This window comes from Amphiura filiformis, chromosome 16, assembly GCF_039555335.1.
Source record: "Amphiura filiformis chromosome 16, Afil_fr2py, whole genome shotgun sequence".
NCBI classification, from domain to species: domain Eukaryota; kingdom Metazoa; phylum Echinodermata; class Ophiuroidea; order Amphilepidida; family Amphiuridae; genus Amphiura; species Amphiura filiformis.
This window is the reverse complement of record NC_092643.1, coordinates 31,864,592-31,891,476: the sequence shown is the minus strand read 5'-3', so window position 1 is coordinate 31,891,476 and position 26,885 is coordinate 31,864,592. Positions and strand designations below refer to the sequence as shown.

The window sequence follows — 26,885 nt, the reverse complement described above, 5'->3', positions numbered from 1 at the left end:
TTCAGTGCAGTAGTTAAAGTCCTTGCCCCTATGATATACATATCTTACTTGTCACTAATGCGCTATAATTTTTAAGAAAAATGCAAAAATAGGCACAAAATTGGCCAGGGGTGTAGTACCCCCTTAAAGAGTTTGAGGCTACAAGAACTGGAGCAGATCCAAATGTGGGGCTTAAGGAACTGCCGGAGAGCCTGAAAACGGGGACCCTTGAGCGCCGCACATAGGCTACCCGTACCACCTTAACATGAGTGCCCCCCCGGGCCACTACTACTACGTCACAAAAGCTTATACAGATGTAAAAATTGAAAACGATCCTATCTTGTTGAAATGTATGCCAAATTATAATGAAATTATTTGTCTGATTACTACATCTATCTACGAGGCTATCCAACAAAAGATTCATTTTTAGGTAGGCCTAAAATGTCATGTTTTTGGTTGCACGGGGTTTCAAAATTCCTATTAAACTGACTCCTAATTTGAAAAAAAAAAAACGTGAGGCAAAGTAGTCTTGAGTAACTCGGGGGTTCTAAATCCGATGCGGGTGGGTGGACGGTACCATGCTCCCAATATTCTGACCACCACCAGTCAAATGCCCAGATATTTTTTAAAAATAACAACACCAAGCACATAAAGCAGGTTGTCAGGCGATGCACCCCCCCCCCCCAATTTGGAAAAGTATACCAAAAGTCCCAAAATTTCAGAATTTGCGAGTGTAGCGAGCAAAAAAATCGGGATTTTTACGCTATTTGGACAAAAAAGGTCCAAATGTTGGGAAGAAAGTCCACTTTTCACAAAATCGCCCCCTTGGAAAAAAATCCACTTTTTCAAAATCAGCACCCCCCCAATGAAATCCTGCGTACGGGCCTGCCGTGGATCAAAATGACTCCAACATTAAGTTGGCTCGACTGTACTTTGGTGTGGAAACTCTCATGCTTCTAACAGAAAGTACACAATGCTTCTGATTAGCAGCTGTACTATATATCAGTTTCTAGATTTTGTCCCATAACAATAATATTTGCTTAAAAAATGTAACGTATACATCATGTTCACTTAATTGGGAAATTAACACGCACGGTAATGAATGACAGATTCATTATATAACCGGTACAATTTCCACTTTTCATTAACAGCTTGCTGAAACCGTTGACTGAACAGTGATTAGTGGACGCACAAACAACACACAAAGGCTGACGCCGATTATTATCTTTATCTACTGTTGCAGTTTGTTTCGGAAGTGCGTTCTACAATTACATTGATTTAATGTGGACTAGAGTGCACCTGAAGTTGTGGTGGAATATCATGTGATCTGCACCATCAAGATTGCGTAAATTTGAGCCTGAAACTTTAAGCTTACTAACTTACTCGGCAAGTTACTGCACGGAGCTAGCTCCTGGAATATAGCGCTATCCGCTAGCGCATTTATGGATAACATTATTTTATAGCTTGCAGGTAGCAGAAAGTAATAAAAGGAGTTAGAAACCAAGTCATGAGACCATAAAATACCTTGTATAAAAACTGTTGGACTGAGTCAGTGCTGTGTCTGCAGTGCTGAGTGCAGAATTCATCATGGCTGCAGCAAAAACAGCAGTGGCAACGGTCCTTTTTAAGGTCCTGATGCCAATTGCTCTTCTGGCTGGTAAGTCTGACTATTTCAGTTGTAGTAACTACAAATTTCGAACGTTTGAGGACTTGTTCTCAAGTTGTAGAAGATGCCATAGGGTGTCTTCAGTGTTATGGTAATTATAATTTTCATGATAAATGTCGCAAAATATTAGGCCAAATAAAAAATAAAACATGTTTCACGTCCCCTCCCGCTTCCTTTTTTGAAGTTTCTTCAATTTTATTTTTATTTTTTGAAATTCAGTTATAACTTTTCAAAAAATATGTCTAGGAAGTAGAGATGCTTTCTGTAAGCCTTGCTAACATACAAGAAACACTTTTGTAAGGTTTTGTGATAGTAAGAGGGGGCCTATCTCTCAGAACAACAAATAAAAAGAGGCCTCCTCCTTTTTCCAGGCATTATTGTATACGCTAAAACAGCTCTAATTATGGGTATTTACACCGATTTTGCGATAAAAAATAAAAAATAAAAAGCCCCCTCTTCCTCCTTTTTTTCAAAATCCCGGACGTGAAACATGTTTTTCATTTTACTTGGCCTTATATTGACAATAATTAACAACCTGTTTCACCTCTCCACATGAATGCCAGACAACTCGCCCCAAATACAACTCGCCCCAACGGACAACTCGCCCCAACGGACAACTCGCCCCACGTATACAAACTGGTCCCACGTACAACTCGCCTAATGATAAGTGTACGCAGAGAATATCTTCTCTAGCATTCGTAACTTAGAAGAAGGTTTTATCAAACTGCTACACAGGGATAGAACAACTATATGAACATAATAATTGGCAATCTTTTGTGATTATTGCTGAAAATTTCGGTAAAAATTTAACAACTTGTTAGTATACGTGATAGCGCACGAACGGAAATTCGCACATAAATCATGTCAATCGGCATGATCCAGAAACATCAGTAGAATACACACACTCGGTAGTAATTAATTGTTTCATATAAGTAGTAAATAGAAAACAGCATACCAATTAATATTCTTGGGCATGATATCAAGTCCAAAAGTTGCAAAATTGTCGCCAGGATTTCGATCACCCGGGCGATCACCGTACAACGAAACCTGTCGAATTCCACTACCACTCGGACACTGATAAGTTTGAGATGTTCAAAACTTTCAAAACCTCATCAAACTCAGTGGTCAAACTGCCGTGAATCGCGGTGTTCTTTGCACGTTTTTCCACTCTTATTTTTAATTATGTTAACTTCATACTTTTTATAATAGTGTTAAACATGTAATAATTTAAATATGATATGGCAAAACAACTCATTATTAAAATTTAAAAAAAAAATGCTTGCGAGTTTTGTGTATTTTTATTTTACCGACTCAAACTCACTTTATAAAAAAAGCCTCAAAATAAGTTTGAGATGTTCAAAACTTTCAAAACCTGCAGTCTTATAAACATATTAAATCAGAGAAGATCTTCTTTGACATAGGCCTATGATTATGAAACTATTAAAAGGACTGAAAAATATTTTCATATTCATTTCATATATAATTTTTTCAAAGACAAATGCGCACATCCAGCAAAACAAACGCCAGTAGCAGCAGCTTCTGAGATATTTTGTGGGTTCCGTGCTGTGCACTGACTTTGCCCCCTTTTTACACCGCGTGTTAGCGGCGGATCCTTTGCTGCCACTTACGCTGAAACGCCGGGTGTGATATGTGTTCAATCAATGCTCCCAAGGCCAAGCACGCTGAAGTGCCAGAACACACCGACGGGCGTGCCCTTGCTTGACAAGTCCCGGGCCCGTGCCCGCGTGCTTTACACACTGATGTACGATCGATTGCTTGACAAGTCCCGTGGTCAAGTAGTCTGCTCTCAATTACGGGTCGTGTTTTGTGTTTGTGACGGAGGCACGGGAGGCAGTGCCAGTGCCGCAAAGAAGAAAAATGCAATGATTTTGTTTGCAAAACTGGTTTAAGCCTAGTATTAATACGATTTTGTTCTAATTTTTATTTGTTATTTTTTGTCAAATATTATTATAATAACAACTGCCAGGAAAGTTTTTTGGTCATTTTAAACTGTGGTGTCTAAAATAATCAAAGATATAAATCTAAATTTAATTGAAAAACTATTATTTTAATTATATTATTTTTTATTTTTTATATATCAGATACATTTATATGTACATACTTTTCTAATATAAATGTATTTTTTATAATTTTGATAATTGTGATTGACAGTTATCATGATTCATTTTGTTTTTCTTAATTTCTGCAACTTACCTGTCAATCACGCGTGGACTAATATCAGGATTGATTAAAACACCACCATGGAGCTATGTGAGACCCAGGAAATCTCACCATGCACATCTTACACTGTGTCCTAATCCTCTAAATATGCCAACATTTTTAAGACGGGATGTTTGAACTCAAGATGTCAACACTAAATGTAGGCCTATAATTAATTAATTAATTATACGCTAATACATATAGGCCTACTTCGTATAACTTCCAAATCTGGGTGTTTGATATACCTAGATTTGGAAGACGGGTACGCATACGTATTATTTAAATTTTATTTAAGTATGTTGTATGTAAAGGCCCCTCTGATAATAGTCATTATCAAATAGGCCTATACATTCTAAAGTTATAATATATGGTCATTTTCACGGTAAAGGGTGTAACTTTGGATTTTTAACATTTTAATCCGTAGTGTTCTAATAAAGCCACAGAATTCCATGATTTTTGGCCACATAAGTCATCTAGTTAGCAGCTACCTTGGGTAGCATAATCAGCTTTGGGAGTTACTGCGTTCAGTTTTAGCAGGCTTAAATGTACTTAATATTGCCATTTTGAAAAACTATAAAAAACAGTAACATTTTTGTAAAACCCTGTGTTTTCTTCAGTTAGTTCATGGATAATTTTTCTTATCCTGAAAGTACAGTCATATGTTCAGTAAACACTGCCACATTAGATTTAATTGTGAACAGCCCTGTATTTTTGAGAACCGGACTTCGATATTTGTCGTTTCGGAGGCTTCATTTTCCGTTAACAATTGTTAACAAACTTTGTGGGTGTAGCTTTGGTTCATAATGCTTGGTTATTTCTTCACTTCTTCTTGGTTCATAACAGTTGTTATCTTAACTTGAAATGGGTAACAAAAATTAGTCGATTTGCAAGCTTTTAAAATTTTTATAAAATCTTGACTTCAAAGAGCCGTTTTCCGTTAACTTTTTGAAGCCTCCAAACAAACTGTTCAGCAAGCTTGTGCAAATATAAATAAAAGAGCTCATCCAATCTATTTATCAAAATGTAGCAAAGTAGATCCTCAAGTCACATGTTTTTAAATCGTGGAGATATATATCACCGTTTGAAAATGGGACCCAATACAAACTTTCCGTTAACAATTGAAGCCTCCGAAACAAATGAAGCCTCCGAAACAACAATAAGATTAATTATCATCTATGCATGTCTAAATTGGTGTGTTTCATACTGATATCTGCATTGTAATTATTACTTGATATGTGCAGAATGTCATAAATTTTAAAAAAAATTGACATTATGGTTAATGTTTGAAAAATATACTGATATCCAAAAAAGCCTGTTTCGGAGGCTTCACATGCAAAAAACACCATACTTAACAAATGGGTGAAAGAATTAACATGTGATAAATCTACAATATCTGCCGCATAGAATCATTGATTCAATATACACAAGAAAATAACAGCTTAGATGATCCCAACACTGTTGTTTTCAAAAAAACTACTTCTGCAATGTTTAACAATTGTTAACATGAAGCCTCCGAAACAAAAAAAATGACTTGCTGTGATAATTTAATTTTTGTCACAACTGAAATTCAATACTTAGAAGCAAAGCATGAAAATTGGTAATTGTGATATTTTTTACCTATTTTTTTATGTCAACTTGTAGTGGTTAGCCAAATATTTTACTTTTATGATCACCTGTGTTGTTAACTGAAGCCTCCGAAACACAAATTGCTTGAATTGCCAATTCTAAAAATAACTCCAATTTCTGTGAAACTTGGCTGGGAGGTTCCTTTCATCAAGTAGTATTTGTACATGAAGTTAGACATTCAAATTATTTTAGGAACCCAAATAAAACTTAAAAAATGTGTTTAAGGTTTGGAAATTTCCATTGTAAATGACACTTGATGTTAAAAATTTCAAAACTGCAATTACAAACATAGCAAAACATGGTATAAAATTTAACTTATATCTGTTGACTTACTTTGGAATGGGATTTCACATGTATTCCAGCTTTCATGTCATAATTTTCTGAGGTTATGTAAAATACATTTTTTCTTGGATTTTAACCAAAATGTTATGGAAATGTCAAATTTTTATTAGAAATCAAAAGGTTTAAGCCTTGAAACATTATTTTACTGGAATTTAAGTTGCTTCTATGCATGATTTCAGTAAACAGAAACATATTTAAGTGGTTTGAAATTTTGACCCAAAAATCAAAAGTTACACCCTTTACTGTGAAAATGACCATATACTATAATAGGCAATGTAATGTTATGTTGCATTTTAATGAAAATGCTATTATTCAACAAAGAATATATTGTGGATTTTAAAAGCGCTTTGACTGCCTGCCATCAGGGATTTCCCTTTTAACAAAGGAGCACCGGCGCATTGCAGCGCACTGGCACTGCTGCGTGTAGCATAATCTACCGGCATGATCAAAACTGTCAATCATTTACAAATCAGAATAGTCAGATAGCACCCTTTTCATAAATAAGTATGATTAATATAATATATAGGTTCCCAGCAAACACAAAACGTTTTCGATATCATTCGCAAAAGGTTATAAAAGGTTGTCAGAAAACGTTTAAATGTCGGGTTATATAAAGGGTATATTAAGAGTATAAAACTTTTTCATAACCTTAAAAAACATTGTTTGATAATCTACTGCTCAGCAAACAAAAATGTTTTACAGAAAAGCGTTTAAATGTCGGGTTATATAAAGGGTATAAAAACGTTTTAATAACATTCCAAAAACATTCTTGAAAACTTGATACAAAACATTCTAAACAGAATGTTATTTTGGGGTTGAAAAAATATTTTTGCGAAAAATGTTTGGCCACAATATTTTCAATAACGTTTTAAAAACGTTTTCATGACCTTTATATAACCCGACATTTAAATGTTATTAAAAGGTTTTGAAAAAAACATTTTAAGAACATTTCTCTGTTTGCTGGGTTCAAATATTTTAACATAATGTTATTTAAGTATTGATACAATATTTGGCAAAAATGTTTGCAAAAATAGTTTACAATAACATTTTTGAAAACATTTAAAAATATTGTTGTAGTGTGTTTTCATACAAAACGTTTTAAAACGTTATCATGACCTTTATATAACCCGACATTTTATTGTTATTAAAACGTTTTTACCTAAACCAAAAGCCAAAATATAACTTATTAAAAATGTTTTTAAAACGTTTTTGTGTTTGCTGGGTTTGGTGTTTCACGGTGGTGCTTGTTAGAAATCAGAAAAGAAATATGATGTGCATGTATAACATGCAGAATGGTATAATCATAAACATGATAGCCTAAATGAAAGAAAGAAACATAATATTAATAATGATTATAATAGAGACAAGGTAGGAATTATTTTAGACAAGTGTTACTATGATTGTGTCTGACTAGCCTGATCATGTAAACGACATAAAGCCGATAGCTTCCAAATCTGGGTGTTTGATAAACCCAGATAGGGAAGACCTAGACCTACTCGTTGACGCGGTGCGCGCGTGAACAGGAAAAATAACGAGTTATATGAAGTTAAAAATGAACAGGAAAAATAACGCTTCAAATTATATCAAAGCCCCTATTATCAATAAACACATTATTACATAAAAAATTGTTCCATTAATTGGATTTTTTTACCCATGGTAGCTCCAATATCTTAAAAACATAATGAATTTGGCCGACTCCAATGTAAGCTTGGACATTTTAAAACATTAAATAGGCTATCGCCACTTTTTTCACATTGTTTAAGTAAAAAAAAAATTGCAGAAGAAAAAGTTTGTTCTCAGCTCAGAGAATAGGCCCTAAATAAATTGAATATCTTTCGTGTGAAATGGGAAGGTTTTGTATAAAAAACGTAAGAACAAAGTAAATAACATATAAATATTATTATTGTCTTTCTCGTGTACCCACGGATAAAAAAATTTTAAACAGATTTAAGAATATTCACAATAGGCCTATATTGTATTTAGCCTATTATGTTGTATATAGGAAAGAAATCATAAATTCGGATTTGGGCGCGCAAAAGTAACATTTTCCAATTCTGCGCTCAAGTATGGATTTCGTGTGTTCAAAACTGTTCATGAAGGTGTGCGTTATGTAAATTGAGGGGTGTGGGTGGAGGGTGGAGGGTGTATATAGTTGTTGAAAGTTTAGTGTGCCTAACGTCAAAAATCCCATTCTTGCATGAAAAGTATATAATTACCGGATACATTAACATGCATGATTTTCCAATTCCGCGCTCAATAGGCCTATGGATTTTGTGTGTTCAATATAGGCCTACTGTTCATGAAGGTGTGCGTTATGTAAATTGGGGGGTGGCGGTGTATATAGTTGTTAAAGTTTTAGTGTGCCTATAACGTCAAAAATCCCATTCTTGCATGAAAAGTATATAATTACCGGATACATTAACATGCATGATGATATAATAATGTCTATGTTCAAACACATGCACTGCAAGACACTAGGCCTACACAAATGTTGGAAACTCCATTCTTCCATATCAGAAGTTCAGCCTTTTCCTTTTGTCTTAAATTAAAATAAATATCTAGTTGCTTTGGTTTTATATTTCAATAACATTTATATGCAGTGTGTCAAAGTACATTGTAACATTTTCCATTTCTGCTCCAAATTCTAAGTTTGAGTATCAACCGCTCAGTGAACGTACTTCATATGGATTCCTTTCTCTCTCACTCTTACCTCCCAGTAGCGTAGCTAGCGGGGGGGACTGCCCCTGACAAAAAAATTCAAGAAAAAGTGCCCCTCTGACCAAAGGGCAAAGGAAATTAAAGAAAAGGGCAATGAGCCCCTTTTCCATCCAAATTCACCCGATTATGGGCCAAAATTGTGTAAAGTATACCAATATTTGTCATAATTAGGCCATTTTCAACACGATCATGGACAAAAATAGTGTCAAATCACAGTGGTCAAATTCAAAATTTTTACACGCTACACGGCGCACATCGTCCCAATAAAGCCCTTTTGGGAAGCTCGAAGACATGTACAGTCTCTCTAAGAACAAAAAATGCATGTTGTAACTGCAATTTTTTTAGCTGTGCCCCTGAAACAGTTGTTACTATAATAATATTTGGCAAAGAATAACCAAATTAAAATTAGACCAAATCAGATTAATACTAGGCTTTAACCAGTTTTGCAAACAAAATCATTGCATTTTTCTTCTTCACGGCACTGCCTCCCGATACGCCTCCGTCGCAAAAAACAAACGAAACAACACGGCCCGTAATTCTCGCGATTCCAAATACAGCGCCACCCACGATCACGCCTGGCTGATCTACTTCAAGAGAGCATCATGGGTAAAAGTCGACATCCATGACGCGTCGACGATGAACCATCGACCCTGGACATGCTGGAAACGGAAACGAGTGTTGCTTACTCGATTACTCAACCACTTTTGTTTATTTACGTTGATGATGATCAGCTGTTGATTCAACCCTCCGATGATTTTTTTTTCATTTCTGCCTCCTTTTTAAAGTTAATTTCGACAGTCATGGTTTAGGCCTACCTCTGTGAATGTTCAGAGTGTTAGGCCTATTCCCACACAAAATATTAAATGGGCATCAATTAAACCCTTATTTTCAAACTTTTCCGAACTTTCCGAGGCGCTTGAGAAAATGCTTTAGGCTCTCGTTTACAAGAAAAGAAAACACTTTCAGGTCTTTAAGCTTTGTTGTAAGTAGGCCTATAACAAACTTGATTAAAATAATATGATTGGGGATAGGCCTACTTAGACCCTCATGCATTATATCCTAAAAAAAAACAATTTTTAAACCTTGTTTGTTTTAAGTAAAGTAGGCCTAATTCTCAATATTTAGAATAACGAAATATTCAATATACATAGGCCTATTTTAACAGCATGGACAGCGTAAAGCATTTATTTTTTTCAATGTGTTTCTTTTTCTGCCTCCTTCTTAAAGTTAATTTCGACAGTCATGGTTTAGGCCTAACTCTGTGAATGTTCAGAGTGTTAGGCCTCATTCCCACACAAAATAATGGGCATCAATTAAACCCTTATTTTCAAACTTTTCCGAACCCGATCCGAAGCGCTTGTGAAAATACTTTAGGCTCTCGTTTACAAGAAAAGAAAACACTGAAAAATATGATTGGGGATAGGCCTACTTAGACCCTCATGAATATATCCTTAAAAAAAACCAATTTTTAAACCTTGTTTGTTTAAGTAAAGTAGGCCTAATTCTCAATATTTAGAATAAGGAAATATTCAATACATATTTTAACAGCATGGACAGCGTAAAGCATTTATTTTTTTTAATATGATTAAAACGTTTTCGAATTTCAAATGTACTCTATTCCTATTCAACCATCTACGGTTAAAACTCGATGTCAAAAATGTTGATGTCTCTGATCGATCATCTAGGCCTATAAACTCGATGTCAAAATGTCAATTTTCGAGTTTGGGTAGGCCTATAATAGCAAATGCTTTTGATGCAAGACAATTTCAAACAGGAAATTTAATCTAAAATGCAAATTCGTGCCTTTTTTATTTCTTGTTTGGATAACTTTTCCCATAATTATTACCGTGCGTGATACATGATTAAGATAAAAGCTTTTGGTTTTCATAAATGTTTTGAACGCTTGTCTTATTTTTATTTTTATTAATTTGTTCCTAACCTAGGCCTAGATGTTTTACATTTATAACCTTTTTGCAAACTTGAATTGATATGAATTAATTGTTTTAAAGCATTTTTCATGTAACGTTTTGAAATGCTCTTTGTAGCATGATGTAGGCCTACTGTATGATTACGAAAGGTCGTAAATTTAGAAGCCATTTCCTTCTATTTAGCCCTATAAACAAAACACTTTGGCCCCAATGTATAATGTCGGGAGAAAATATATACTTGCACTAAACAAATAAACCTGTTAATTTTTAAAATAAACTCTTGTGGTGCAATTCTGTCAACAAAATTGGCTTATGAACCGGGGCTGGGGGCTCAGCCCCTCAATAAATTTGGTGCGGGGGCTCGAATAGGCCTACCCTTCTGTATGAATAGGCACGTTTTCATTTTCATTTAGGCCTATAATGGCCTCCAAACTACATTGTTAAGCATGTTAAGTTATCTTGTTTTTGTCAAAAACATCAACTGCAAATTGTCCCTTATTGTACCGTATATCCTTCATCGTAAATCGATGGGGGGGGTCCCGGTTCGCCCCTTCAGTCTCAAATGAAGTAGGCCTAAACAATGCGTTCACCCCTCCAATAAAGTCCATCCCCAGATTTGACCTCTTTACTTTGTAGGTTGAGTCCTTGATCCATGGGCCTGATCCATTATTTAATATGCAAGAAATGTTGACCCTCCGAATTTAAACCTTTCCAATTTGGCCATTTAAAGGTCCGTGACCCGATCGACAGCATCATCCCCCCGATATTTTTCATTGTTGATGAGGTTTTGGTATCACATGATAGATACTATTTTTCTCATTACTATCCTGAAATTTGACGCTCCAAGTCGATGTATTTCGGAGAAATCATGAATCACAGCGGTATTTACAGGTATACCAGTTTGTAAATACGAAAACTTCGTCGAATTGTGGGAACGGAATTATTGCGAATCATCAGTCTCCTCAACCGCTACTTTGGTTTCGCGTCATACACATTCTGTGAAAAAGCGAACCACACTAACTGCTGACGAGACGGCAGTCGCCCGATATATACTTATACAATTCCAAGATGGACGAAGTGGGCGATTTAGCTCAATCGACTAGCGCGGTGTGTTTTACCCGAAAGATACCCTGCTTCAAACCCCGGTATCGGAAGTTTTTTTTTCCTCTCCATTGTTAACCCAAACTTTTTTTATATTCATTTGAAATGTACATATTGCAAGGGGAAATATATTTTGTTTCCTTTTTTTCTGAAACGGAACGAAAAAAACAAAATATTTTCCAGTCAATACGGGCCGGGCATTGTACAGCATTTTCGCCATACGAACGGGAATTGTTGTTGTTGCTTGCCTGCCCATAATGCAATTCACGATACCAAGGTATTGGATTGCAAATTTGGCTATTTATTCACATTTACGCTGAAAATACTCTCGTTTTCTCACAAAGCAGCATAAAGGGGCAATATTTGATATTATTATGTAATTTTAAAGACAATCCATATCCAAAACCAATAGGGTTACCCCCTTTAAGTCTACAATGCCGTAAAGGTTGGGCTACACTACAGTTCAGTTCTTTTCACAGTGTTGACTTATAATTTTTAGAAAGAAAAAGAAAATGGGAAAGATTTTAATCTTTCCCATTTTCTTTTTCTTTTAAAAAAAACATGTATAGGCCCCGGGGGTATAGGCCTAGGCCTAGGTGTTTAAAATTGTCCAATTGAATATTTAGTCGAAAAAGTTTTTGATTTTTCAATGTTGTGCCGACCGATAATATGACTAAAAAGAAACTCATTCCAACCAACGTGTGCTATTTGGGAGTAGGCCTAGGCCAACATTAAGAGTAAATTTCCTTGGGTTAATGAATGATTAAAGGGGAAAGATGAAATAAAGATGGTATGACATGCAAGAAAGCGGAAGTAAAAATAAAATATGAAAATTGTGACTCGATCTGGTTCATGGGGGCGAACATTTTAATTGTGACTCGATCTGGTTCATGGGGGCCAAAGGAGGCATTTTTGAAAATTGTGTTACTGTAATTATTATACATTACACGTATAACTGGCTATCATTTTAAACTGAAAACACCAAAGGTCTAGCATACTTGGTTCTAAAGTTATGAAGTTTTTCATGCATATTTTCTTGATATGCCTTAAAATAATGATCTTTTAAAATTCATGTACTCTTTTGCAGTTTGAAACTTTTTTCATCTTTATTATAATGCTAGAACTCTATGAGGTATTGTTGAACTTATGCATTAAAGTCTCAAATTGAAATATTAACAAAAAATAAATGTTATTTTTATGCGGTAGGCTATGCCTACAAAGTGTTTTTATTGCGATCGTAATTTTTTTAATATTTGATAGTAATATAATTAAAAATACAAAGTTGGGCTAAAAATAAAATAAGGACAAATCAAACAATTACAATAATAACAAAAACGGCAAACCAATGTGATGCATGTTTATAAGTAATGAGACATAAAGAATCTTTTTAAAATTTACTTGAATTTCTTTGCTGTAGGCCTATGCCTAGCGCGCGACGGGCCGTTATAAGCGCCTTCGTGCCAAAAAAAAAACCCCATTTTTAGAAAATGTAGGCCGATTACAAAAACGCAACACCTATAGTATGGATGTTCTTAAGTATGCTGGTGTTATCGTATTGAACAAACAATAAATTCAGAAAGAATTAAAACAATTTATTCTAATAACCAAAATAAAACCTATGCGTTTTCCATTAAAAAAAGGACAGGCCTATGCAGGCCGCGACAAATTTTATTTTTTAGCTTGCCCGATCGGGCAGGCAATATCCAAAAATTGGTTGCCCGAAATTGCCCGAAATTAACCCATATTCCCGGCAACAATTGTAGACAAAGTCACATACCGCACTCATCATGCAGTGCAGTGCATAGCACCGTAAGTGTGCCGAATTTAGCAGTTTCATTCTTACGGAAATCCAATACTTTTCTCAGTTAAGTTGATAAATAAATGAGTATTCATGAAATGCATAAAAAATGAACATTTCATTCAATTATTTCACTGTTTGTTTCTTACATGTGGAAAATAATGTGTATTTTATGTGAAATTTTGTCAGTAAAGTCACGGCGATTTACGTATTTCGCCAACCACTAGTACATCTCAGTCTCAATCATATGCAAATACATGGCCAGCTGACGTCATTGACGTCATGATATTTGCACAAAACAGGTTCTATAATTGGCCAAACTTCCAATACGTCACGTAACGGCATGATGTTCATTAGCATATATACATGTATATGTCTGCAAGTCTGGTGTGGGATACGAGTGCCTAGCGAAATTTGAGTTCCATTTCAAGAAGTTTTCTACTTTGTTTTGACGTTTTTTTACTTCTGTGAACACGCCAAGTTGGACAGAAATATTCCATTTTAAATCATATTAATTGGTTTAATTTTAGACTTGCCCGATCGGGCACAGCTCTTCAGAGTTTTAATTGCCCGACAAAAAATGTGATTGCCCCGGGCTATCGGACAGGCGATTTGTCGCAGCCTGGGCCTATGCCTACTTCGCATTGACTAGGTTCGCGCGTATCGGGCTGAGAAGCATCGTAAAGTTTAAAAACAAAAAAGGGCGGTTTTAGAAAATGTATAAAAAAAAGGAAACACCTAGTATCAACATCAAGTTTGCGGGTTTTAGAAAAGACATCTGTGAATATCAAACTGCAATATTTCACTTCAACACAGAAAATCTCAAAAAAATTTCAAAAAGTACTATAAAACATTGTGTTTTTAGAGGTAATAATCAGAAACATGGTCAGCTATCATGGTTGATGAAAAAGGATGTCGACCCCAGACACGGGAAATGCCAATTTTCACTGCCGTCGTTGGTGGCGCGCTGTATTTGGAATCGCGTCAATTCTCGGGGTCTTAATCAAATTGAGAGCATACTACTTGACCCGGTGACTTGTCAAGCAATCGATCGTACATCAGCGTGTAAAGCACGCGGCCGCGGGTCCGGGGACTTATCAAGCAAGGTACCGTTACGCCGTCGGTGTGTTCTGGCACTTGCGTGAGTATCACGGTACCATTGATTGAACACATATCACACCCGGCGTTTTTGTGTAAGTGGCAGCAATAATCCACCGCTAACACGCGGTGCAAAAGGGGGTCGAAAGTCAGTGCACAGCACGGAACCAACAAAATATCTCAAAGCTGCTGCTGGCGTTTGTTTGGCTAGTTGTGCTCATTTGTCTTTGAAAAATTTGCCAAATATTTTCAGTCCTTTTAATAGTTTCGTTATGTGAAGATCTTCTCTGATTTAATGTTTATAGGACTGCAAGTTTTGAACATCTCAAACTGAGTCGGTAATATAAAAATACACAAAACTCGCAAGCGTTTGTTGTTGTTGTTGTTGTTTTATAATTTTTTTTATATAATGTTTTGTTTTGCCATATTATATACTTTGAGTAGGCTATTTTAAGATGGATTCTTTACGGTATATCTCGGCATGACATAATTATATTATCGGGTAGGCCTCCTTGGCCCTCCTGTACGTCCTCCACACAATAAAACGAAAATCATTACAACATGCAAAGAACGTCGCGATCGACGGCAGTTTAACCAGTGTCATGGTAGTGGAATTCGACAGTTTCGCTATACGGTGATCGCACGGGTGATCGAAATTCTGGCGTCAATTTTGCTTAATTTTGCAACTTTTGGACTTGCCATACCCAAGAATATTAATTGGTATGTTGTTTTCTATTGACTACTTATTAATTACTACATTCGAGTTGATGAGTGTGTGTATTCTACTGATGTTACTGAATGCCGATGTGCGACTTGCCGTTCGTGCCAAAGTAGGCTATAAGTTGTCAAATAGGCATATTAACCGAAATTTCAAGCAATAATTATCACAAAATTTTGCCAATTAGGCCTAACGATGTTCACGTAGTTGTTGATATACCATTGTTCTATCCCTAGCCGAGTGATAAAACCTTCTTACGTATGCTAGAGAAGATATTCTCTGCGTACACTTATCACTGGCGCGAGTTTGTATGTGGGGCCAGTGTGTTACTGCTGGGGGGAGTTGTGCGTTGGGGCGAGTTGTGTGCGGGGCTAGTTGTTCAGCGTTGGGGCGAGTTGTATTTGGGGCGAGTTGTCTGGTTTCCCTCCACATACATTGTAGGTATGCTAGGTGAATTCAAATTTGCCATCAAACTGCATCATTTTACATATCAAATTAAATCCCTTGAGTAAAGAAAGCCAAAACTGAAAACATTTTTGTCATAACACTTTCCGTAACAAAGTTACATCTTGTCAAAGATTGACTTTCATCAAAAAGATTCTGCTAACAAAATTCCCCAAAACGGCATTTAGGGGTGTTTCTAGATCTTAGTCTCATGGCGATAGCAGCTTTTTTTTAATGGAACTGCTATCAAAATCCTCTAAAATTCCATGTGCTGACTTGATTATCACCATAAAAATCATATATTTGGGTCAAGTGAAGTATAGAAAACATATTTATGTAGGTTTCCTTCACCGACCTATTTTCAAAAAAAATTCAAATTTCTATGTAAATATGCATTGTGTTTGGGCCCGGTCTCGGCGAATTTCGCTGACTAGCAAATTATGTGTTAACCAAGGTTTGCCTGGGATACCTACATGTATGTACATATGCTCACCTGTGTTTTCATATCATATTTTGTGATGAAAAATGATTACAAATGTGTTTTATTTGCAATCAATTTTCGAGCAACGATTTCTTTGTACTGACGGCTACAAAAAAAAAATGTAAGTGTGTATGTGAATGCACATTTTAAAAACACATGCAACACATAGGCCTACACAGTCACAGCACCTGCTGTTGGAACTCCCGGTCGGAGCCGGGAGTTTCAATTATTGGAACTGGACTATATTCTGCTATTACATAATGAGTATAATTTAACAATTTAACTAGGGGCGTAGTTAGGTAGCCGCTACAAAGTTCATGTACATACATTTTTGTAGCCTGGTCAATGTCATAGCGGTTGAGTTTGGTGGGAGTTGATGGAGAAATCCATACATGTAGAAGAAATGTATACCACGACACAATAGTTACTGTGTGGGTAGAAGATAGAGTGTGGAACTATAGTAAATACAACTTCATGCTTCAGTCACTCAATTTTCAAACGTATAAAAAACAATTCTTTGTGAAGTTAGATGTTGTTACCAAAATTTATTTTGATGAAGGACTTCCTTAAAAAATCTGTATACTTCAGATCAAAGTTTGCTAATTTTTAAGAATTTACTTAGAGTCCAAAGTTTACCGTTTTCTAAAATCCGTTTTCCGTGTTGTAATCCGTGTTGTAAAATTTGTAAATCTGTGTCATGAATATTCAGTTTAAAATGTATAAAGAATGATATTAATGTCACAATAAAGTGTTCAATATCGCGATCAATATGCTCTGATTGGAATATTCTCACGATAATAGGCCGACTATTACGATGTTTGGAATTGGAGGGATATACACAACTCATGCTTGTTTTTAATATTTATTTCTCTTATCTTTTAAAATAATTTTTGTCACATCATACAAAAATGTCATTTTCCGTGTTGTAGGCCTACCTCTGATTCCGTGATTTTCTTCCGTTTTCCGTAAAACGGAAAACTTTGGACTCTAGGTTAACTACATGTATGCTAACAATGCGCCGATGTGTCATTTGAGCAACTTTTTTTCGGGAGCTATACCCGTTGTGATCGATGTTGTTTACTTCTGAATTTCCATTGCTTTACATGGTGTCATGCTTCACTGATTCTGACACGTTTTGAGATAGCTTCACATTCTATCGTCATATAATAATATCCATCGTTGGTCATCAGTGTTCAGTGGCCTGTATTGGTATTGGGGATAGATTTTTCGATCAAGGTGGGAGGGGCGACAAAATTAAATTTTCCAGTTTGATAAAGTGGTACTAGACTCGCTCGCCAGCCTTTTATACATGTACTCCATACTTAATGTATTAATTAAGGACTGGCTCACACCATTTTGTCTGCGTTTGGGGTCAGATATGAGGTCAGATATTTGAAAAATGTCTTCAAAATTTGGTCAAGATTGGTACACACTTTTGTGCTTCCTAATTTAAGATTCGGTTGAAACAAAATTTAGGATCGAATGCATTTTAGTGTCCAAAAAGGCACAATTATCGTCAAAGTTCTGCCAAATTCTGCACCCTTGTGAAGGGTTCAGAATTCAAATCAGGAACAAAAATATCCGATCATTGCAAATTGCAATCAAAAAACACAAAAGTACTAGTGGCAAAATACTCGCAACATGAATACCATTTGTGACACATCACATTGAAACATGGCAGTTGTCGTCAAAAATGAACTTGTAGGTTTCGTTACCAGACTAAAGGACTGCTTTTAAGCTTTAAAATGACACCTCTTCCATTGATGACGCATGTAGAATGGTGATTTTATGTGACAAATAGAATTCAAATTCCTTATTATTTTCTTTATATTTCGGGGCACATTTTCTTTATTATCTTTGAATGTGTGTTTCCGACAACTGCCGTGTTTGGATGTGATGGGTCACATTTAAGGTTTACAAATTGGGATCCAAAAAATTTGGTATGTGCAAGGGGGGGGCAAAGAGTTTTTGGCAGGCCGAGAGGGGTGGGGGGCAACTGGTTACTACAGGTACATTGTACTTGAAAATAAAGAAATAAAGGACTATATGAATAGATGCAACAGCATTACTTGCGGGATTATCTCAAGTATGGTATATAATTCCATTAACCCTCCTCCTTAAATCTTCTCTGGTAAAATCCATTGGTGCAAAGAATTTATTTTAAAACCATTGAAATTTGATGATAATTCCCCAATGATGTACTTAGAGATTTAAATTTATTAGTGTAGAATCGATAATCCAAAAGGCTACAATTTTTCACAGAAGTATTTTTGTAATTTTGTTTCCGGGTACCCGGATTCCCACCCGGTAATCACTAATCAGGTACCCGAGTACATAATTACCTGTTACTGGCTTAAGAAGATTTTCAACATGGGGGAGGGCTGACCAAACAAAAAAATTTGTGTCAGGAAATTCCTTGTATCTGGGCACATTTTTTTACTTCATCTGGAATTATGGGGGGGGGGGGTGAGCCGCAAGACCAAAATTATTGAGGGGCTGATCCCCTGCAAGCCCCCCCCAGTTCCTAAGCCTATGTGTTAGCTGAGAACCTTTTATACATCATTGTGAATCAATTGCTGGTCAACCACCTTTGTCCAGGATCTAACTTCGTTCTACTTTTTTCAATTGGTAATGCACTTGTCCTCACAGGCAATTGTAAAAAAATCTCAATACTTGTGATGCAATGTTTTCAAACCATCAGGTACTCGAAAAACAATTGATAATTAATTATGAAAAATCAAATCATCGCCTGACCTTATAGAGCTTGCTTAATTTTACTCTTGCACACAAAATGACAATACACAATGCGAGACAGCTTACTTGTCAAAATTTTAGTAACATTGTAAAAAGTAATATGCAGTACTTATCACTTGCGGCATGTACGTATACAAGACCAGTGAATACTAAATTTGCATTGATAAAATTTTCACATCTAGGGATCCTTGATATTTGTTATCAGATGTCTAGGGTTAAACATCTAGGACTTGGGAAAACTTGAGCTACCAGCCACCTGACACCAAGAGATTCACTATTACTATTAGCTAATTAAGTGTACATTGTAGTATACAAATGTACAGTAGTACAAACCAGTTTAGTTATTAGCCACATGCTTAAATATTTCCTTGCCAGACTGACTACATAAGCGTAGAAAATATTTTTTACATCTTTGTACTTCGGAAAGATGTGGAACTGTAAAATACTCTTGCCTTGAAAGTTTTACTCTTTTGTTTCATCGATAACAAGAGAAAATCTGAAAATAAACACTAGCTCACATTACTTCATGGGTTCTGAAATTTAACTCTTCAGCATTTGTTTTGAGTATTCTTCTACCTTCTATGTGTTGGTCCACTTCTTGATTGCTCAAAGAGGACTTTTTTAAAGTGAACTAAACTTGTTGAAGTTTCTGTACATGATGTGCATGATGTGGCAGTTTGCAGTCAATGCAGTGGAATAGGCCCACTTCAAGGATCAACCAGAATTTGGATGTCTTTAGAACAGGGACTCCCATCATCTCGTACATTTAATTAACTGAGGAATAGTGATGCTGATCGTGTAATACAGTGATGTTTGATATCGGGTGTCAAGTCATCAAGCCAGTGGCGGAAGAGTGAAAGTAGTTGTTCCAAATTTAGTGAAATTATTGACAATCAGAAGAATTTTAAAACTAACACAAGAAGGCAATCTAAACAGGAGTCAAGAATGGAAGACAAGACTCATAATGAAAATGTTGAACCTCGACTCTCGTATTCTTGGGAGTACATCAAACACAGTGAATCTAGACCCGGACCACTCAAGTCAATATTGAAGAGTCGGCCACGCACGCTGACAGTACCCTTACCGGGTAGAAAGCACAGGAGTGCAACCATCACACCCTGCTCTCAAACATCTTCCAAAAGAGGATTCAGGGAACGTAGTATGAGCTTGAGATCTCGTGGCAGTTCCATGATTAGTCTAAGTAATATACCTATAAAGCAACTGTGGACTACCACGAAAGGTCTTTGGAAAAACGCTTGGAAGAAAACGACATCTGGATTATTCCAGGAGTTTCAGGAGTGGGTGTTGTCTCGGTATTTTGTAGCTTGGTTAGGTTTTCGAGTTATCTTGGGTATTTCTTTATTCAAAGGTAAGTCTCTCAGTTGGGACCAATGATTTAGGATACATGTATAGACCACTTGACGTCATTGTTTATCAGTAAAGGCGAGGGACTGGTCTATCGATATGCTTGAACGAACCGCTACACTGTTCAATGGCTTTCTTATGAAATGTGGTGGGCGATTTAAAATGCACGTGCCTTGAGCAAACTACAATGCATATACGCATACTGCAGAGCAAAGAACAATAGAAAATGTCATAATTCGTACGCACACTGCCGGGTAATGATGTCACATGTCAAGTGGTCTATACTATAGATTTTTTTCCCTTTTAGATCCTGACATGCTCGTACATGTAGTCAATTCAGGGGTGTAGGATCAAGAGCCTACGGGGATGGCTGGAATTCCATTCATTTGACATACATCCATCCCTATAGAAGACAAAAATACTTCACTCTTTCACACAAATGGACCCCTCTGACATTTGCTTGCTTATTAGGCCTAAAAAAAATTTGTTTGATTGGCGTATAACATAAACAAAATTTTAAGGTAGGTAGGTTGGGATTCTTTTTTTTTTTTTTACTTTTTAAGCTGTAAATTTTGTTTGATAAAGGCTTTGGAACTTTTTTTATTAAATTTATTTATTTTTTTAAATTTTTTTTTTTTTTTTGCAAGAAAAAAAAAAAAGTTCGGTCGAACCTAATTTTAGGGTACATGTAGGTCGGGTTACGCCAATCAAACAATTTTTTTTAGGCCTTAGTTCCTGCAAAGACTATATTGATGGCCTACATAAATTTGTATGACACAAGAGCGCTACCAATGGTTTATTCCATTTGAAATCCATACACCCCTATCGAAGACTTCATCTTTCACACAGGATCTAGATGGAAGACTTGATTTTCATCTTTCACACAGTAACTTGACTACTTGACGTATTGATGACTTGGTGTTTCTGCTTTTCTATGCAACAAAATTAGCTTTTGGATGCACCAATTTGTGTATTTCTAGCACTGGCTTCTGAGCTGTAGGCCTACTCTGATACCTGTATAATGATTTAAAGATTTTCTGCGCTCGACCGCTCGCTGTTCGAGAGGTGTCGCGGTTTGTGAACGGGCTACATTTTGTAGTTCTATGTATTTCAAGACAAAAACTTGACTAAAGTGCAGCAATTTACAATTGAAGTGACAATATTTAGCATTTTACAAGATTTTCTGGGAACTGCATTCCTACATGTAGATGTTTCTGTCCTTTTCTATGCCTGTTTGGTGTTTTAGTGTAGGTGGTGATACTGTGAGTGTGATAGTGCCCAAAGTCAACTACGGTACATGAATAGCAATGCAGTTAAATTTAGGCATGCTTTACTTAAGTATTGTTCAAGCATGGCAAATGACTATCCAACCATACACCCACAGACACAAATTGGATTGCTTTCAAATGACCCTCATTTATTTGCTCATCACAAAACTGATGAGTAATTTTGGTCCTCTGAAAGTATTTATCATTTGAGGGGGTCTTGGGGTTATGGACTTGGGGTAAGCAAAATAGATTTTGCCAGGATAATCTGTAAATTATAGTATTTTAAAATTGGCAAAATAAAATATTTAAAAAAATCATATGTTCATGTATAATACATGTACATTGTACATCGGTACACTGTACAGGTACCGGTATATCCACGGACCTTTCTGTGGTACATCCCAGTGCTACTTAGTTGCAAAAATAGTTTTATATACACTGGAAATTATGTTACAAAACAAACATGTGGCCATTTGGTGGAATTTTGGTCAATATTTACATGGAGATGAACCTTGCGCTGACCACCATTATGTCAACAACAACAAGTCAACAAATGGGAAAATAAACTTGTAGTCAGTGATAAAGGTGAAATGGTTAAGTGCGTTAACCTTCCTGTGTATGCTAGTCTAGGCCTTAATAGAATCAAATTCATGACATGTAACACAATTTATATGTAGTGGCTGTTACACATGTAAATATGCTGTGACGAGCCTGACCTTTATGCTTTACATGCATACACATTAGCCGTGATGAGTGAATGCACAAATTGAACATTACGAAAGAATGATTGATTTTCATTCACTAATAAATTTTTAGGAAATAGCGGTACAATTTAAATATTAATTAGGACAAAATATGATTTAAGGTTTTAGTCCAAGGTTTTAGTGTGCTGACTGTGCTCACCAGGCATGATCATCAACATCAATTTGATTTTAGTAGTTTTTTCTAGATGTATGGGGACTTGACATGTTTGGTTCTTAATAATTATTGCATGATTTTTTGATGAATACCCACCCACGTATAATGAATACAAGTACACACCCCTTGACATATCACTGTGTTTTACAGGACAACTAAGGGGTATGACCTGATTGACAACAGCTTTACACTCCCCACATTTTTCTTTATCAAGAAAGCTCAATTTTTTTCATTACCCCAAACTAGAGTCCTCATTATAATTTAATGTCCAAGATATGTTTTGTTTCTATGGTGTGAACAAAATTGTTTATTATTAATTGTGGTAACCACACCAGAAGTGTATTCTATGGAGCATGTTTTTGCTTTTAAAAATACACCTCAAAATTTAGAAACATAATTGTTTTGATTTTAGACCTCAATATAAGAAGGAAAACAGATAGAACATGAAATCGGAAAGATAGGACCATGCACCTAAAATGTGTGTACATGTACTCAGAATGAAGATCTACCGTAGTGAAAAATGTCCACTGCAGAATATCTGTGCTATGGTGGGTGTCCACAAAGCAGTAGAAAAGGCGTTCGGGTGTGTGTTATGATTGTAATGGCCCATTAATAAAGTCTAGTAGTAAATTGATGTTCTCCTTTGAGCAAAACGTAAACGTACAGAGTGTAGAAAGAGGGCAAGTTTATTCATAACTCATGGGGTATATATCGTATCCCATATCCCTCTCAAGATTTTGATATTTTAATAACTAATAATTTGAAATGATTTTGTTCTCTCTTTCAGCTGCAATTGTACGATTCAATGGCTTATCAGGGGTATATCTACTGTGCCTCATGGCCCTGCCTCTTATGCCCAATCCTACAAGGATATCGATGGCAGGTAAGTGTCTTTTTGTCTGGTTGGGTGTCTGTCTGTCTGTCAGGTGAGTTCTTTATGTGCATATTTTTGCTTATCATCACTTGTAATTCAGGCCTACTGATAGGGGAGGGGTGTAACAGGGTGGAAGAATGCACCCGGTCCCTGAGTGTGAGAGCACATACATGTATATATGCAGATTGTAGAGGGTCCAAAGGTAACCCAAATTGCCTTCTGAATGAGTATATTCCATGACCCAGTTTCTAAATATTAGGTTTTATTATCTTCAGTGTGTCTCTGAGTCTGTGGAACCCAAATTTTGCCTTGCCCTCATGCCAGCATACAATGTATGTCTTTAATCATGCCTTGGGAATGTTTTCTTTGTATTTAGCAGTGAGGAGAGGAGAGGACTTGTTCAGTGAGGAGAGGACCATGACAGGCCCTCTCTGACATTACAAAATCCACCAGTTCTTGAGCGCTCAAAGGTTGCTTTGTGGCCATGTGCACAATTCCCATTCCTTGGTGCGAGGAACTGGAACCAGTTTACTTTGTATTAAAATTTGTAAAAAAGGAAAGGAAATTTAAAGAAAAAAAAATTATCATAAAAAAACATTCGAAAGTGTGACATTGTATTTACCCATGAAAGCATTAGTTGGTAAATTAGTACGAGCAGAGCAACCACCAGGCCCGTATGCAGGGGGGTTTTGGTGCGCCCCCCTTGGAAAAAAGTCCACTTTTTCCAATCAGCATTCCCCCAAATGAAATGCTGCGTACGGGTCTGGCAACCACCCATTTGTTCCAAAGATTCAGAAGTATAACTTCTCATATTACAAAATGTACAATCTGTAGAAAATGAATTTAAAAGGCTTTGACAGACACAAAGTGTGCAGTTTCCCTCCCACTTGCCTGAACTAATTGAATTAAATATTAGTATAAATTATTTAAAACAATTAGTTGAATGGGCGATGAAGCATAGAGCACTGTAGTTAATAAACCTGCTGATAGCAATTTATTTGTGATTATGTGATGTCTGATCATCATCACCATGATCATAGATGGAGCTGGGCTAATAATGAGTTTCATTTCCTTTTTGATTTATTACTTGTTATATTACGGGATGCGTATAAGCCATTTTATAAATCAAATGATTTGCTTGTTGTTTATATATTGCTGTAATGGGCTGTATCAAATGATTGGTACTCTATACCGGGATATTTTTGTGAGGTTTTTTTTGTGTGTTTTTCACGTCTCAATATTTTGAGATTTTAACGCTCATTTTCCAGTAATTTCTTGTCACTTTTAAGTTCAGTAATTAAAATGATGATATGGCAGTATTGTCCATAATCATTGGGAAATGTAAATTTATGCTTTTTGATGTAATTGCTAAAATTTCTTATCTAACATTTTTATTAAGTACTTTTACACCACCTGCCATTACATTTTGTATGTTCCTTGTTTGGTAGTATTTTTATCCAGTTAATTGTCTGCCCATTTATTATTATTTTACCCAAATTTCTTCGGAAATACATACATGTACATCAATTTGGAGTGACAAATTTCAGGATGGTAATATGAAAAATAAAATATGATCTATTATATGAAACTTAAAACACATCAACAATGAGAAAAATCTGGGGGGATGATGCTGTGGATCACGGTGCGGACCTTCCAATGAACTTTATAGTGTCTATCACTGATCAGATGCAGATGGCTTTTCATATAATTGTCCATTTCAGTAGCACATCTATGAATGTATGATCATTCAAAATATTCAAAAATCTGAATTTTTATGAATTTTCTGGTTTGTCACCTGGCTCAATCCATGATAATCCTTTATGCTGGATCATATCACTTTTTATTGCATGTACTTTATGTGCAATTGTGCATGTAATGTGCAAATGTTAAATGTAAATACACATTCTACTGAGTGACATGATATGGCTCAGCTATTTGCAATCTGTTCGTGACACCTAAATTAAGTTATGGGAGGGTGTACAATGTAATAATATCCTGCTTTCATTTGGATTCATAGACATAAATGATGGATTGGTTGAAGATGACATGAATACATAAAGTGGGATAATTTAGTGGTATAAATTTTTTTTCGCAAATTTCACTGTTCTGAGCAGTTTAAGCTACTAATTATTAAGCCTATGGGTCCAATAATATTTGTGATTTTGTGCAGTTCTGATGAAAAACAGGAAAATAAAAAGTGTGGTGCGTTTCTCCCTTCCCATATGATGATCAGTGGCGTATGTATTACGTAGCCAAGTGTGGCAGCCGTCCCCTGACCCTGTGGAACATTTCCCTCCCCCCTTGATATAATAATAATAATATTTGTGATTTTGTGTGGGCTTTTACATTTGCGGTTCTGAGGAAAAACAGGAAAATAAAAAGTGTGGTTACATTTCTCCCTTCCCCCTATGATGATCAGTGGCGTATACGTAGATAGGCAAGTGTGGCAGCCGTCCCCTGCCCCTGTGGAACATCGAATATTCCCCCCTGAAAAAATCCTGGCTATGCTACTTACAATGATTAAGAGGAAGATGGAAAAAACAGAAGAAAAGGAGAAAAGGGAAGTGAAGGAATGGTAAGAGAAGGGGAAGTGGAAGGGAAGAGGGGTATGAGGAAAATATGTATTCTACCACTGTAATTGAATATAATCACATATAATTTGTTTTCCATTCTTTTTCAGGGAGGACAGGATTATACCTAATAATCCTCATCATTCTAGGTTCTCTGGCTTGTATCACACAGCTTTTGTTCCAAATTCTTGTGCTAACTGATGCAGTAGATACCTCGCAGCTGGAAGCATGTAAGTTGATTAGAAATACTCAGGGACTGCCTTTTGAGGAGAGCAAGAGCAATCACTCTCTAACTGCTCTCCTTAAATCGGAGAGTGATTTTAACTCTCCTTAGCTAATTGACCATTCTCTCCTTACATGTACATTCTATTGGAAATTCTCTAAACAGCTCTCCTTGAATGTTCCAGAAGAGCTATCTAATGCTCTCCTGCAAATTCCAAAAGACAGTCCCTGAATACTTTTTCCCACCAAGTACCAGTCAGCCAGCATTAGTGTTGGTTGCACCTGATCCTCGTAGCTAGAACCTGGATACAGATGAGTATGACTATGAGTATAGGCTAAATTGACTTCCAGAACAGAACTGCTCTCTCTTGCTCTGATGGATGTGCGCACCATTTGAGTGAAATTTGTGATATTTCATAAGCGCCGAATGCAGCTTTGACACGTCAATCAGCCAATCAGATTACGGTCTGTTGTTATGATTGTGTGACAAATGTTGTCCAATTGAAATGACCCAATCACGTTGCACCCCCCTCCCCCTTTGTGTGTACGCTCGCCCTGAGCAAGAGAGTGCTGTTCTTCTCTGGAAACTAGTGTAGACAAACAAAAAAATGTTAGCGTATGGCGAATTCCAAAAAAACATGCACGATGCATTTTGTTATTGAATTTGAGTGTGTGTCAGGTTAAAATTAATATGGTAATTTATATGCTTCAAACAAATACCAAATATTGTAAGTTCAGTTGTAAAGGATTAGGCTATGTAAAAAATCAAACTGTTCAGAAAGCTATAGATTGATT

At 36.1% G+C, this 26,885-nt stretch overlaps 1 protein-coding gene across 1 annotated transcript in view; it reads left to right on the top strand.

Annotated features, from left to right (window-relative positions):
• The first annotated feature begins 1,134 nt into the window (after positions 1–1,134).
• LOC140172560 (piezo-type mechanosensitive ion channel component 2-like) overlaps positions 1,135–26,885 on the top strand; it is an 82,097-nt gene continuing 56,346 nt past the window's right edge. The window contains exons 1-3 of the mRNA XM_072195704.1: positions 1,135–1,636; positions 23,212–23,307; positions 25,979–26,098. Of these exons, the coding sequence (XP_072051805.1) occupies positions 1,567–1,636; positions 23,212–23,307; positions 25,979–26,098 (286 nt within the window). The 5' untranslated portion in view covers positions 1,135–1,566. The remainder of the gene's footprint in view (positions 1,637–23,211; positions 23,308–25,978; positions 26,099–26,885) is intronic.